At 40.8% G+C, this 16,774-nt stretch overlaps 1 protein-coding gene across 1 annotated transcript; it reads right to left on the bottom strand.

Annotated features, from left to right (window-relative positions):
• Window positions 1-1,246: 1,246 nt before the first annotated feature.
• Window positions 1,247-2,769, bottom strand: LOC101115685 (heterogeneous nuclear ribonucleoprotein A3-like). Its single transcript, XM_012107362.5, has one exon. The coding sequence runs from the start codon at window positions 2,764-2,766 to the stop codon at window positions 1,627-1,629; it is 1,140 nt and encodes a 379-aa protein (XP_011962752.3). The 5' UTR covers window positions 2,767-2,769; the 3' UTR covers window positions 1,247-1,626.
• Window positions 2,770-16,774: the final 14,005 nt, after the last annotated feature.

Raw genomic sequence — 16,774 nt, 5'->3', positions numbered from 1 at the left:
ACTTTCTTTATTCTTACTCTGTATTTTTTATTGTGTCTGGATCAAAATGATTTATCATAGAAGCTTTGCATGTGATTTTGGAGATTTTTTCCTCATGAAATTTTGATATGGCAAAACTGACATTCAATTTTTAATTCCTTCTCATAGATATGCATAATACCTAAATTATGACTTTTTTCTTAAACTAAATGGAATTAAATAACTGTAAATCAAATAGAGGTTTTTAAGTATTTCATTTAGTGAGTGTATCAAATAATTTTATAAAAATTAAAATTGTAATAAGTATAATATCCATTATTCAGTGTTTTATAATGATTTATAATTATTATATCATTATTTGTCTTTATAAATATTTATAAAAATTTGATGGCTCCAAAATATATAGTACTTTTCTTAAATTTATCTGGCTAAGGCATTCTTTTAATATTTGTATTAATTGTCAATTTGTTTACCACTTGATTTAACCATTTGAAAGTCTTTCATAATTGCTTTCATATATAAAAAGAGTAGTTTCCACAATCTTCACTATTGTAACATTTTGTTATTACAATAGTACACATATATTTACACTTCAACTGGTTAATGAGAATTTCAATGAATAAAGCAATATAGACAAAGACAAAGGTTTTTACTGCAGGTTTCATCAAGAATGCTCACTTATTTGGCAACACTTTAAAAAATCAACTCCCCACCCCCCATGGCTGATTTGTGGCAGAAGAAGGCCTAGTATCCAGAAATGTGACACTCCAAAGTATACTACCTCCTCATGGGTGAGTCAGTGCGAAATGTCACCTAGTAGAAGTTTATCTGTTCTATTTGTTTTTGTTTTTTGTTGCTAAGTTGCATCTGACTCTTTGTGACACCATGGACTGTACCCTGCCAGGCTTCTCTGTCCATGGAATTCTCCAGGCAAGAATAGTGGACTGGGTTGCCATTCATTCCCTTCTCCATGGGATCTTCCAAATCAGGGATGAAACTTGGGTCTCCTGCATTGCAGGCAGATTCTTTACCATCTGAGCCACCAGGGAGGCCCAAATATCCAGATACTGACAGTAAATTCAAATGATGTGCCTTGTTTCTATTGCTGATATTGGTGTACCAGTTAGAGGTGATGGTAACTTCATGGACTCATGGTTAATGACCTTACACAAGTTTAAGGATGCTAAAGATAATGTTGAAGTAAATAGTTGACTATTTGCCCTGTAAGGGCTGGGGTTGCATCATTTTTTTTTTTTTTTTGGAAAAGTTAAAAATTCCTTAATTTTTTATTCCTGGTACCACTACCACAATTTACAGGGCAATATACCTGATGTAATGAAAAGAAAAAGAAAAAGACAAAGCTACAACAGATAAAAGACCTCAGGAATGTACATCTTATTGACACTACATTGCATTAATCAATAGATGCACTTTTTGCAAACTGTGGCTATGACAGTCCTGAACAAGAAGGGTTTCCTGTTTAAGCTGCAGTAATTTTTCTGACTATGGATCATCGTTCCTTCTGTGGCAGATTTTTACAGTTCCTCTAACGCATTTGGGACGACTGCCTCAAAGTAACCTGCAGCTTTCCTGACAACTCCTCGCTCTCTCTCCTGCTAAGAACTGTAGCCCTTTTCTTCTGAGTTTTTAGAACCTTCTGCTACCATATCCACCACTTCCACCACCAGATCCATAACCACCAGCATAGGGACTGCCCGAGCTTCTTCCACCAAAATTACCCCCTTTCATGGGTCCATAATTTGACTGCTGTTGTCCACTATAATTTCCAAAATCATTATAGTTTCCACCACCACCATAGTTACCTCCAAAATTTCCTCCTTCATTGTAACCATCATATCCTCCACCACCGCCACCATATCCACCACCTTGGTTTCCATATCCTCCTGGTCCACCACCACCGTAACCTCCTCTACTACTATAACCAGGACCACCGCCATAGTTGCCACCATCACCTCCAAATCCATTATATCCACCATCACCTCCTCCATAACTCCCTCTGCTGCCACCACCTCCACCACCATAGCCTCCTCTTCCACCAAAGTTTCCACCACGACCAAAGTTACCTCCACCACCTCCAAAGTTTCCTCCACAACCCATAAAGTTGCCAGATCCACCTCCACGACCTCTTTGTGATCCAGCAGATTGCATCTCTTGTTTAGAAAGGGCCTTTTTCACTTCACAATTATGCCCATTAATAGTGTGGTATTTCTGAACAACAATTTTATCAACTGTATCATGATCATCAAAAGTTACAAAAGCAAATCCTCTCTTTTTCCCACTCTGCCTGTCTTCCATAATTTCTATGGTTTCAATCTTGCCATACTTTTCAAAGTAGTCTCTCAAATTATATTCTTCTGTATCTTCTTTAATACTACCAACAAAAATTTTCTTCACTGTTAGATGGGCACCAGGCTTTACAGAATCCTCTCTAGAAACAGCTCTCTTTGGTTCCACTACACGCCCATCAACCTTGTGAGGTCGAGCACACATTGCGGCACCCACTTCTTCCACACAAGAGTAAGTCACAAAACCAAAGCCCCTGGAACGTTTTGTTTGGGGATCTCTCATCACCACACAATCTGTAAGTGTGCCCCATTTCTCAAAATGTTCTCTTAAGCTATCATCTGTAGTTTCAAAGCTCAAACCACCAATAAACAGCTTTCTCAACTGCTCTGGTTCCTTGGGATCATGACCCTCCTCCCCCCGGAGGCAGCGGCGACAGCCGGAGTCGGGCTGGGGGTGACCGGGCGGCGGTTTTACCTCCATTTTGAGACCTGGGGTTGCATCTTAAACAAATAGGATTTGCCTGAATATTGAGACTGAGGCTGGACTGTGTTGCAATTCTAATATCTAGGTTCTTGAGTCTCATCCCAGCTATTCTAAATGCTAGGTTTTAGATAGTAGACTAATACCTCATATTTTGCACTTTGCATGGTAGGAAGTCCTCATTTGTTTCTAGAATCATTTCTTCTTTTTCCTTTAGACATCCCAGATTCTTCACGTGTAACGCCATCCTAATCTACTACTACCCTCCTTGTTATTCTCCAAACCAGTCACTTCTTTTCATCTAATAAACATTATTGTACTTGGCCCACTTTCTTCCTCTCCCTCTCTATTGCTAATAACATTTTTGGCGACTTCAGTATTCACATGGAAGATTCATCCAATCCTCTGGCTCTTCAGTTACTTGACCTTCTCATCACCAATTATCTTTTTCTTATCCTGCCTGATTAACCCAATCTCAGGGTCATGTCCTTGAACTGCCCTTAACAAAAACTGAACCACCTCCAAAATCTTGATTTTAATTATCATTAGAGTCGTTTCCTTGCACACCTCTTCCACTCTTGACCATTTATCACTCAGCTGTCCCTTGCTTGCAAAACACATAACACTGTTAATATCCCGTTGTTTTTCAGTCACTAAGTCATGTCCGACTCTTTGTGATCCCATGGACTGCAGCACATCAGGTTTCCCTGTCCTTCACTATCTCCCGGAGTTTGCTCAAAGTATTGTCCATTGAATCAGTGATTCCACCCAATCATATCATCCTCTGTCATCCCCTTCTCCTGCCTTCAATCTTTCCGAGCATCAGGGTCTTTTCCAGTGAATCAGCTCTTCCCACCAGGTGGTGAAAGTATTGGAGCTTCAGCTTCAGCATCAGTCCTTCCAATGAGTATTCAGGATTGATTTCCTTTAGAATTGACTGGTTTGATATCCTTGTCCAAGGGATTTTCAATAGTTGATATCCTGCTGTCTACCTATTCCAAGACTGCACACAAGCAGCCAGACACTACTGGGAAAAGTACACATTCTGTGCATGGCCCCAAATCCCAATAACCGAATGGTCCCTAATCCCAGTAACCTGTGAACATTACATGGCAAAAGGGCTTAGCTCACGTTATTAAAGTTATAGATCCTGAGTGGGGAAATGAACCTGAATTATCCAGGTGGGCTCAATCTAATTCCACGAGTCCTTAAAAGCAGAGGACATTTCTCAGCTGTGGTTGCAGAGACACAACACTGGAAGAAGGGTAGAGAGGTACAACATAAGAGGGGTTCCTGCTCTATTTCAGATGGAGTATGAAAAAGAGCTTCACGACCAAGATAATCACGATGGTGTGATCACTTACCTAGAGCCAGACATCCTGGAATGTGAAGTCAAGTGGACTTTAGCAAGCATCTTTAGGAACAAAGCTAGTGGAGGTGATGGAATTCCAGTTGAGCTATTTCAAATCCTGAAAGATGATGCTGTGAAAGTGCTGCACTCAATATGCCAGCAAATTTGGAAAACTCAGCAGTGGCCACAGGACTGGAAAAGTTCAGTTTTCATTCCATCCCAAAGAATGGCAATGCCAAAGAATGCTCAAACTACCACACAATTGCATTCCTCTCACACGCTAGTAGAAGGCGATGGCACCCCACTCCAGTACTCTTGCCTGGAAAATCCCATGGATGGAAAATCCCAGTCCATGGAGTCGCAAAGAGTCAGACATGACTGAGCGACTTCCCTTTCACTTTTCACTTTCATGCATTGGAGAAGGAAATAGCAACCCACTCCAGTGTTCTTGCCTGGAAAATCCCAGGGGCGGGGGAGCCTGGTGGGCTGCTGTCTATGGGGTCACACAGAGTTGGACACGACTGAACTGACATAGCATACGCTAGTAAAGTAATGCTCAAAATTCCCCAAGCCAGGCTTCAGCAATACGTGAACCGTGAACTCCCTGGTGTTCAAGCTGGTTTTAGAAAAGGCAGAGGAACTAGAGATCAAATTGCCAACATCTGCTGGATCATGGAAAAGCAAGAGTTCCAGAAAAATATCTATTTCTGCTTTATTGATTATGCCAAAGCCTTTGACTATGTGGATCACAATGAACTGTGGGAAATTCTTCAAGAGATGAGAATACCAGAGCACCTGACCTGCCTCTTGAGAAACCTATATGCAGGTCAGGAAGCAACAGTTAGAACTGGACATGGAACAACAGACGTGTTCCAAATAGGAAAAGGGGTATGTCAAGGCTGTATGTTGTCACCCTGCTTATTTAACTTCTATGCAGAGTACATCATGAGAAACACTGGACTGGAAGAAGCACAAGCTGGAATCAAGATTGCTGGGGGAAATATCAATAACCTCAGATAAGGAGATGATGCCACCCTTATGGCAGAAAGTGAAGAGGAACTAAAAAACCTCTTGATGGAAGTGAAAGAGGGGAGTGAAAATGTTGGCTTAAAGCTCAACATTCAGAAAACGAAGATCATGGCATCTGGTTCCATCACTTCATGGAAAACCGATGGGGAAACAGTGGAAACGGTGTCAGACTTTATTTTTTGGGGCTCCAAAATCACTGCAGATAGTGATTGCAGCCATGAAATTAAGAAGACATTTACTCCTTGGAAGGAAAGTTATGACCAACCTAGATAGCATATTGAAAAGCAGAGATATTACTTTGCCAACAAAGGTCCGTCTAGTCAAGGCTACAGTTTTTTCAGTGGTCATGTATAGATGTGAGGGTTGGACTGTGAAGAAAGCTGAGCACCGAAGAATTGATGCTTTTAACTGTGATGTTGGAAAAGACTCTTGAGAATCCCTCGGACTGCAAGGAGATCCAACCAGTCCATCCTAAAGGAGATCCGTCCTGGGTGTTCATTGGAAGGACTGATGTTGAAGCTGAAACTCCAATACTTTGGCCACCTGATGTGAAGAACTGACTCATTGGAAAAGACCCTGATGCTAGGAGGGATTGGGGGCAGGAGGAGAAGGGGATGACAGAGGATGAGATGGCTGGATGGCATCACTGACTCCATCGACATGAGTTTGAGTGAACTCTGAGAGTTGGTGATGGATAGGGAGGCCTGGCGTGCTGTGATTCACGGGGTCACAAAGAGTCGGACAAGATTGAGTGACTGAACTGAACTGAAGAGACCACGAACCAAGCATGTGGGTGGCCCAAGGAAAAAAGTTACGGAAATGGATTCTCTCCTACAGTGTCCAGAAAAGAAGGCAGTCTGCTCATATCTTGACTTTACCCTAGAAAGAGCTGTGCTAGACTTCTGACTTACAGAGCTGTGAGGTGAACTTGCATTGTTTTCAACCACTGCTACTGCTGCTAAGTCGCTTCAGTCGTGTCCGAATCTGTGCGACCCCATAGATGGCAGCCCATCAGGCTCCCCCGTCCCTGGGATTCTCCAGGCAAGAACACTGGAGTGGGTTGCCATTTCCTCCTCCAATGCATGAAAGTGAAAAGGGAAAGTGAAGTTGCTCAGTCATGTCCGACTCTTAGAGACTCCATGGACTGCAGCCTACCAGGCTCCTCCGTCCATGGGATTTTCCGGGCAAGAGTACTGGAGTGGGGTGCCATTGCCTTCTCCGTTTTCAACCATTAAGTTTGTGGTAATTTTTTCCAGCATCAATAGAAAACTAATCTGCATGCTAATGAGTTTTATTTTAAATTCGTGTTCTCAAATTTGAAACTTAACAACTGCCTGGGCATTCTATTGTACTAATACTGTCTTCACACATTTGCCTTTCTGCTCTTTGTTTTTGTTTGTTGTTTATGGCTCTGGCTTTATTCATCCCAGCAATTTTTTCATTTATTATTTAAAAATTTTTTTGGCTGTAGTGTGGCATGTGGAATCGGTTCCATGACCAGAGATTGAACCCATGCCCCCGGCAGTGGAAGCACAGAATCTTATCCACTGGACCACCAGGGAAGTTCCTGCCTTTTTGCTCTTTGAAACAGCCATTTAATTCATTTTCTTCAGCTGAAACTTCTGAAACACTCCACCTCCATCAGAAACACATTGTTACATGGGAGTTCTGTTGCTTTTCTACTATTAAATCTAAGTTGTATATTCTTTGTTTCTATAAAAGGCAATCCATTCACTTATACTCTGTGTTCCATCTGCTCTTGACTCCTCAAGGACTTTTCACCTGACACTATCTTTTCTCTCTTTTGTGTTCTTAATTCTCCTTTCATCATAGAATAGTCCCTGTTTCTATATAAACATTTTCCTGTATTTCCTGTGATTTCACGTCTCCCTCTTGATACCACCCCATTTTTCTGATCCCCCTTCATTACAGAACTTTTTAAAAAAGGTTTGTTCATCGTTGTCTCTACTTCCTCATGACCCATTCTGTCTTCAGCCCACCACAATTGAGCTTCTGACTTTAATGTTGTAATAACTTTTCTGTTTCTAAATCCAGTAGCCATTTTTTAAATCTTCATCTTAATAGACCTCTCATAAGCATCTGACACAATTGACCACTACCTTATTCTTGAAACCACTTCTTTTTTTGGTTTCTAGGACATCATATTTCCTTCATAACTAGTGGCTGTTCATTCTTAATCTGCTTTTCTGGCTCCTTTCCTCCGCCCTATTTCTAAATGTAGAAATGCCCTAAGACTCAGTCCTGGGCCACCTTTTATTCTCTATACTCTCTTTCTCTAAGTGATTTTATCTAGTCCCATGATTTTCAGTACTGTCTTTATGCCAGTGACCCCCAAATCTCTATCTCCAATGACTCCCAAATTTGCATTTCCTACCCTGACTTCTCTAAATTCAAAAATTTTAACTGTTAGCTTTGAAGTCTCAATTTTTAATAGGTATCTCAAACTTCACATATTCAAAATATTTATCAAGAAAGGGGTGGATTTGCTATGAGCCATCCATAATTTCCCACCCAATGAAACATGTTTGGAAGACTCTTGGTCTGGTAAAGAGCTCTAATATGTGACTGAAGAGACAATTTCATAAAAAATCCTTGACTTAAAAAAAAAAAACTTCTAAATTTTATATTGGGGTATAGCTGATTAACAATGTTGTGATAGTTTCAGGCAAACAGCAAAGAGACTCAGCCATGCATATACATGTATCCATTCTCCCCCAAACGCCCCTCCCCTCCAGGCTGCCACAAAACATCGAGCAGAGTTCCCTGTGCTATGCAGTAGGACCTTGCTGGTTATCCATTTTAAAGATGGCAGTGTGTACATGCCCATCCCAAACTATCTCTTCCCCCTATTCTCTTCATCCCCCTGCAATGGGATGCCCATATTAGAATATAGCTGATGAACAATGTCGTTATGGTTTCAGGTGGACAGCAAAGGGATTCAGCCATACATATACATCTCTTTTATGGCAGATCTTTTTATGCCAGTCAATGCATAGGTCAGTTGTAAGTCTGTGATTGAACTTCCCTGGTTTAGGTGTCCATCTCTAAGCAACTGTAGCTAGGAATGTGAAATCATGTATTTCACTGTCAACTTAACAAGGGTTGTGTGGGGGCCCATTTCCCTTTGAAGAATCTGTCAGTGGAACATGTTTTACCTAGAAATGTCAAACTTCTTGAGTGTCCTAGCCATCAACACAAATAAAACCTCTAGCACAATAATGCACAGTCTGTCTTTTATATAATAGTTGAAAGCCAAAATGATCAGCCTGCCTTCTGAGTAAAAAACCATGAGGAAAATCTTCTAATCTAGAGACTAGTCACTTATTACTTTCCGATCTATACTACTTCAAGAGTTACTGAAATAAATAAGCAGAAAACAATACAAGATTTACAGTATTGATCAAAATTAAGCAAGTGAACACATGGCAATTCAAAGTGGGGATAGTAGGCATGTTAGTATCTATATAAACTGAGTCTTATTATCTTTGTATGAACCAACTCATGGGATAGGTCAGCAGAAATGAAAACAGATGGTAAGTGATTAACCTTGAGGATTCTTTTATGCCATTACCACTATGATGAGCTCTTTTCTCTAAGTGAGCTCTTTTCTCTAAGTGAGCTCTTTTCACCAGCATATTCCCACTTACAACTGTCAATAATTTATAATATGCAAATTCCTGAGTTGCCCCAAACCCTCTGAAAAAGATTCCTGTGGGGTGGGTGGGGGACAGCTCCGAAATCTCTCTTTTTAGCACAGCCCTGGAAGCTATGTTTTATTTTTTAAATTTATTTTTAATTGAAAGATAATCTCTTTACAGTATTGTGTTGGTTTCTGCCCAACATCAACATGAATCAACCTTAGGTATAGCTATGTCCCCTCTCTCTGGAATCCTGCTACTTCCTTCCTCGGCTATGTTTTATTAAATTCTGATGCACACTGAAGTTTGAAAACACTGTATAAAATTATCTGGTGCTGTTCTCCACTATATCTCCAACACCTAGAATAAATCTTGACACTGAGCAAACACTTATTAAAGATGGTTGAAAGACTGAATGAATGAGTGTGCCCCTTGGCATCTGAGGATTTTGTCACCTTACATCTTTAGAAATTACATAGAAGGGGGCACAGAGATGTGTACTACATGCTTTTTGATCACTGGAAACACTAGCTTATTTTGGATGGTATCCAGGACATGTGTATAGAAAACATAATCATTTTTATTTACTTCCTTCACTCAGCTAATCCTATAAATCTCAGCCCATTTAGCTCTGTAGGCTGCTTTGCTCAAGGGGTTTGCTCTAATTGTTCACACCATAAGGGTGGCACTTCTCAACTTGTCATTGTCACCAGGGGTGATAGTCAAAATATTGAACAATGTTAATAAAGCACAGGCACCAACTGATCACTATAGATTCCAGCTGTGAACAACTGGTAGGGCTAAACCAGAACATAATGGCTGAAGACCAAACTTGACCATTAGCCTTGTTGAGAAAACTGGGTGTTTGGCTCTACAGGTGATCTATATAAGGGTGAGAATTCTTGGGTTGGGTCATAGCTCAGATTATCCTATGAGGCCAGAATAATGGCCTTTTAAAGATGTGTGTGTGCTAAGTTGCTTCAGTCATGCTGGACTCTTTGCAACCATATGAACTGTAGCCCTCCTCTGTCTATGGGGATTCTTCAGGCAAGAGTACTGGAGTGGGCTGCCATTCCCTTCTCCAGAGGATCTTCCTGACCCAAGGATTGAATCTGGGTCTCCCACATTAGCGGGTGGGTTCTTTACCACTAGTGGCACCTGGGAAGCCCCTTTTAAAGATTATCCACACCCTATTCCCTGAAACCTGTAAGTGTTATCCTAGATGGCAAAAGGGACATTACAGATGTGATTAAATTAAGGATCTTGGATTGAGATTATCCTGCATTATGTGAGTGGACCCAATATAAACAAAAGAATTCTAATTAGGCAAAGAGAGAGGCATATTGTCTGAGTCAAAAAAAAGATGTGATAATGGAAGGGCAGGAGAGAAGGAGGAGAATTGAAAGTGCTCTGATGCTGGAAGACGGAGGAAGGGCCTATGAACTAAGGACCAAAATTGGTTCTTTTGAAACGAGAAGAGTACATCAAGGCTGTATATTGTCACCCTGCTTATTTAACTTTTATGCAGAGTGTATCATGTGAAATCCTGGGCTGGATGAAGCACAGCTGGAATCAAGATTGCTGGGAGAAATATCAATAACCTCTGATCCCAGGGATGGAGGAACCTGGTAGGCTGCTGTCTATGGGGTCACACAGAGTTGGACACGACTGAAGTCACTTAGCAGCAGCGGCAGCAGATATGCAGATAACACCATCCTTATGGAAGAAAGTGAAGAAGAACTAAAGAGCCTCTTGATGAAAGTGAAAGAGGAGAGTAAAAAAGTTGGCTTAAAGCTCAGCATTCAGAAAACTAAGATCATGGCACCTGGTCCCATCACTTCATGGCAAATAAATGGTGAAACGATGGGAACAGTGAGAAACTTTATTTTTGGGGGGCTCCAAAATCACTGCAGATGGTGACTGCAGCCATGAAATTAAAAGACGCTTGCTCCTTGAAAGGAAAGTTATGACCAACCTAGACAGCATATTCAAAAGCAGAGACATTAGTTTGCCAACAAAGGTCCAGCTAGTCAAAGCTATGGTTTTTCCAGTAGTCATGTACGGATGTGAGAGTTGGACTATAAAGAAAGCTGAGTGCCGAAGAATTGATGCTTTTGAATTGTGATGCTGGAGAAGACTCTTGAGAGTCCCTTGGACTGCAAGGAGATCCATCCAGTCCATCCTAAAGGAAATCAGTCCTGAATATTCATTGGAAGGACTGATGCTGAAGCTGAAACTCCAATACTTCGGCCACCTGATGCAAAGTATTGACTCATTTGATAAGACCCTGATGCTGGGAAAGATTGATGGTGGGAGGAAAAGGGGACTACAGAGGATGAGATGGTTGGATGGCATCACCGATGTGATGGGCATGAATTTGAGTAGGCTTCAGGAGTTGGTGATGCACAGGGAGGCCTGGCATGCTGCAGTCAATGATGTCGCAAAGAGTTGGACAGAATTGAGTGACTGAACTGAACTGAAACTGGAAAAGCCAAGCAAGCATATTCTCTCCTGGAACAGCCTTGTTGATACCTTGATTTCAGAACTTCTAATGTCCAAAATTATAAGATGATAAACTTGTGTTAAGTCCAGAAATTTGTAGTGATTTAATATAGCAACAATAGAAAACTATACACTCTATAGGTATGTTTTTCATAGTTCAATTCAAATTTGTAAAAAGATGTGATTCTTCTCTCCAATTCTGTTCAGTGTCAGAAAAAAATTTTTTTGGCTGTACCATATGGCTTGGAGGGTGGATCTTAGTTCCCTGACCAGGGATCAAACCCAGGCTTCCTGCTTGGCCCCTTAACCACTGGATCGCCAGGGAACTCCCAGTCTCAGAAATTTTAACATTGACGATTTAAGGTACTCTTAGTCAAATTTGTCATGAAGTAATTTTTTTGAAGTAAAAAGTTAGTACAAATCAAGGTTTTCCTCTTCTTTCTTCTTATTCTATGGGTTAGCATCTAAATACTACCAAAGTGGAAGGCAGGGTATTTTGTCTGTGATCCTTTTCTGCTTTCTTTTGGTATCTGAGGAGAGTTTAGCTTTTGTTATATTTGGGCTGTTGGTATTTATCCATACCGGCAACCCACTCCAGTGTTCTTGCCTGGAGAATCCCAGGGACGGGGGAGCCTGGTGGGCTGCCGTCTATGGGGTCGCACAGAGTCGGACATGACTGAAGCGACTTAGCAGCAGCAGCAGCAGCAGCAGTGTTTCCTAATGTTTACAGTTCTACCAGTCCTACGTACTGTGCAATTGACATGGAATTCACTGTCAATTCCTTGTTTCCGTGTTAAAATTACAAGGCCCCTACACATCTCTCAGCCATTTGTAGCCTTATTGAAGGTGCAGATATCTTCCCATCACCCTCTAGGCTCTTAGGAGAGTTAGAAGCGTTTCTACTCCTGTCTAGATGTGTCTGGCCACCATTTTTGTGGACTTATTGCCTTCTTGAACTTCATCTGGGAAGTAAAACACAAGTCTCTGCTCTTAATACTCCCCCAATTTTTCTGGGGTTTCCTTTACTCCTCTTCCCAGAGATTGGTCTCAATCCTCTTCCCTTCCTCAACTAATCCAACTTAATTTCATCTTGGATGTGGAAAACAGGCTTTTCTTTCATCATAAAATCTTTCCAATGCTCTTGTTTGTAAGATAACCTTTGTGCGCTAAGTCTTTGCATGAAGTCTTCAAAGTTTTGAAACTCAAAACCTTTCTCTCTCTCTCACAAAACTTGGGTTTTGTAATTCAAAGCTTTATCTATTGAGACAGTGGCTCTGCCAAGGTTTTCAGAGGTCTAATTCCAAAGTAAATGCCAAAAATATGACTGTTTGTTTTATGCATTGGGCCCTTGCCTGAGGTAATACGTCTCAGCCTCAAGGTCTGGTTTTAATGGGAAATGTTGAGGGGTAATGAGGGGTAAAAAGAGAATGAAAACCCATCCGTTAATGCTTCCAGATATTATGCCTCTAGATGTTTCTCCCTAGTAAATCAATCATTGCATTTGGACTCCTCTACGTAGGTGTTTTCCTCACTGCTTACTTCCATCAGCCCCCACCTTTCCCCACCCCCCGCCACACACAGCAAGTTATACAAGGCCATCATAAGACTCATCCAAGCTCTGTGGAGGCTCTGCCTTTGGTTGTGGCAGAATTCAGAGGGGAACTAAGTCTCTGACCAGATTCTGTGCATCCAGAATAAATAGCTCCCATATGTAAAGACTTATAATTCATAGGGGTAGTTATTAAGATAAGCTCCAAAAAGGATTGTGGTAAATTTTTAGCCCCTGAACTAAAAAGAAGCTACTAGTGTAAGTATAATTAAGAAAAGTCAGGAAGAACACAAGTATAGAGAAAAGTCAGGAAGAACACAAGATCAACCTGAACAGGGTTTCTCCTGCCTTTTCATACTCTCCTCATGCCCATTGCATGAATAAGACATGTGGACATACAGAAAAGATCTTTCAAGCAGGGAATGATATGAACAGAGGATTTTGCAGAGGTGGGAAGAGAATGAGACATGTATTTGGAGGTCCTTGTATTCTGCCCACCTTTCTATTGGGTCAGATCTGAAGAATGGTAAAACATGATGGAAATCCCATTTACAGCTTGAGGAAATCAAAGGAGGATGGATTTAAGCTTTACCTCCTGGGAAGGTCCCAGTAAGCTGGGAAGCCTTGTTGAGCAATCATACATCCTTTCAATCCAACGCAGCAGTCTTCTATGAGAGCTCTACTGTTTGGCAGGCTTGGCAAGAAAAAGTCAAAGATAAGTTTCCACTACACTGACCACCTGCCAACCGGCAACCCCTGTTTTCTGAATTGTCCAGGGACATAGGAGATGATATAAAAATGTCCTGTGGTTCCCTGAATTGAATGAGGGAAGTTATCTGAGAGAAAGAGAACCAGTGTGTTTCTAAGATGCTTTACACCAGGATGAAAGGATTCTGTGTATGATTTGAACAGTCTCTGCCATGGGTTGGGATATATAATAACACTCACTGGCTTATCAGCACAGGAGAGCTAAGTGGGAACTAAATATCCCTTAAAAAAGCAATTTCCTTTTCTGGTGTGCTGATGCAGTAATGACTTCTAAGTTAGTCATAACTTCCTATTTCTATACTCTTTGCCGACACCCTTGACATCGACTCCAGGCTTGGCCTTGTCGCTTGACTTGACAAGTGGGACAACACAAAATGTGACAGCAAGTAGACACTTGAAGGAATGCAGACATATTGCAGGCTGCCTTCTCTTGGCTTCTGTTGGAACTTCTGATCACTCTATGATCAGGTTGTTGGATTATGAAAGACGTGGTGCCGTTACTCTCTCATCCCTTCTGCCAGCCAGCCAATCTCCAGACATGAGAATGAGGTCCTTGACTGCCAGTTGACTGTAGATGCATGGGTGAGTCCAGCTGAGGCTAGCCCAGATTGCTTGCCCACAGAGTTGTGAGCTAAATAAAGGGCTGCCATTTAAAGCTACTAAGTTTTGAGGTAGCTTGTTAAGCAGCAAACGTTAGCAGAATACAGAGTTTAGGGGAACATTATGCAACACATATGCCTAGGAACAGATGCAATGAGCCTGGAGCAGTAAGGAAGTAAGGCCAGTGCAGTGGCCTTCCCTTTAGCTGCCTCCTCACCCTCTCCCGGAGCTGATCACTGATCCTGAGGAGGGAGCGAAACAGAGAGGCAAATCATGATTATAACTGAAGATACAATTTGAACTGGCTGAGAAATTACTGAACTTACCTGGATGTAACAGGCTTAAATTTTCTGCATCAGGCAGAATGTTGGCTCAGAGCAGAATACTTTCTTTTAAAGCATGTCTGAGCCTTTGACCAGAAAAATCCATGTTTGCTATACCTGGTATTTCTGTATTGATGCCCTAGGTTGAACCTGATATATCTGAATGGTTAAGCCTAGAGCCATGCATTATACTCATGTACAAATATAAATTCAAATGAAAATCAGTTTGACTTACTTTCCAAGGTGCTAGAAAGGAAGTGCCTTGCTGGGAGCTGGAGAAACATGAAAATATATGGACACCTGTAATTGGTTCTCATTATTTATTTATTTATTTATTTTTAAAATGTTTATTTTTACTTTATTTTACTTTACAATACTGTATTGGTTTTGCCATACATTGACATGAATCCACCACGGGTGTACATGCGTTCCCAAACATGAATCCCCTCCCACCTCCCTCCCCATAACATCTCTCTGGGTCATCACCATGCACCAGCCCCAAGCCTGCTGTATCCTGTGTCAGACATTATTTTTTTAGTTTTGTTATAATGAAGGGCAAAATAGAAAGGAAGGTATAATATTTTCTATAGTCAAAATTTATGATTATTAGTATTTTAACACGTAACATTAGGTGAATACTTAACATTGTGCATTGTTTTATGTAGTCCAACAACCTATATGGTAATAGATTTTTTCCCATTTCATAGGTGAAGAAACTTAAAGTCAGATTAAATTACTTAAGATCATGCAGTGAATAAAATGAATGAAATCCAAAACTGCCTGACTCCAAAGAATTTGATTTCATTTTGGCAAAACATTGCTTCTTAAATACATGGCAGCATTTTGAAGTTTATTGCTACCAATGATTTTCCTTGCAAGAGAAAACAAGTATTGTGAAGGACTGGAGAGTTAAATGAAGTGCTGAGGGACTACTTACAATTTCACTGGGGGACTCGGGATGTTGTGAGAGGAGCCACTTTGTTGCTTTTGGATGGATGATCTTGCTCAAGGGGCTTCACAGGAACTAAAGATGATGGCAGTGATTCCTATTGAACTTGGGTTAGGGAAGGAAAAGCTAAGTTTTTCTCTTGAAGTAATAGTGATTTGCACTGAATTAGCCTGATAATAGCTTTCTTATCAAGAAAAATAAAGAAAATATATAATCTGAGGCCTGAAGACCAGGTAAGTACTGATTCCCAGTATTTGGAATTGGCGATTTTGATAAAATGTGTCCTATGTGTGACTTTCTACATAGGATCACTAATTTTAAAAATGCAACATTTGCACGCAAAAAGGATTCTCATTTGAAATCAGTTGCTGTGTATCATAGTCATTCCATCTCTGAATCACCACTCCCAGTTTCCAGCAGAGGCCTTAGATGGTAGAAAGTTCACTGCTTTCTATCCATTCTATCTTAGGGAGTGATCAGCATGGCACTGGGACCTGGCAGAGCTGTTTGCCTTGGTGCTATTCTGATGTTCTTGCCATCTGTGACTTTGCCTTGCCATAATGACCATTTTGGCCATTAGGTCACTGGAACCCTAAGTGCGCCAACTGCTGCCAAATCTGAATCCATCCGTGAATGCAAATCAAAATGCAGTCACCCATTGGATTGGCTACACCTGACCTCCAGTTTTTTTCCTACCGAAGTAAAATACATTCATTAGGAAATATCTTTCCTGGAGGCAGAAAGCAAAATGATTGGGTTGAATGTATGCTCTGAAAGCAATCTTTAGACTAAAAAGAGATCATGTATGTGGAAGGGCCTAGATAGGGTGCACTTACCAAACCTTTGTTGCCTTGCCCTTTCATGTTCATTTTCAAATAATGAATATGATATGGGGGAAAAAGGGTACATTTTTTCTATGAAAAACTGAGCTATTTTGAAGATTGTCAGTGAACAGCTTAGTCTTTAAACTTTTTTCAATGAAGTCTCATAATTTTGTGAAATGTATGCCCTTTGATTAGGCTAGGGGTTGTCAACATTCATAGAAAACATATTCAATATCTTTTTTCAAGTACATTTGATTTTATTTTTAAATACTAGACAAAATACATGATTCTGCATGAGATACTGCATTTTTCTGGAATATAGTTTCTGAAATCTTAGAAATTTCATTTTAACTCCCAACTACCAAGTTGTTAGTTCCTTGTTGCTATGGAAACCATTGGTATAAATTACCACTAAATACAGTGGATGGTAGTTAGACTCTTGTTTGGTGGGGGC

The sequence above is a fragment of the Ovis aries genome, chromosome X (genome assembly GCF_016772045.2).
Source record: "Ovis aries strain OAR_USU_Benz2616 breed Rambouillet chromosome X, ARS-UI_Ramb_v3.0, whole genome shotgun sequence".
NCBI lineage: Eukaryota > Metazoa > Chordata > Mammalia > Artiodactyla > Bovidae > Ovis > Ovis aries.
The sequence above is the reverse complement of the archived record's forward strand: the minus strand, read 5'-3'. Positions and strand labels throughout refer to the sequence as shown.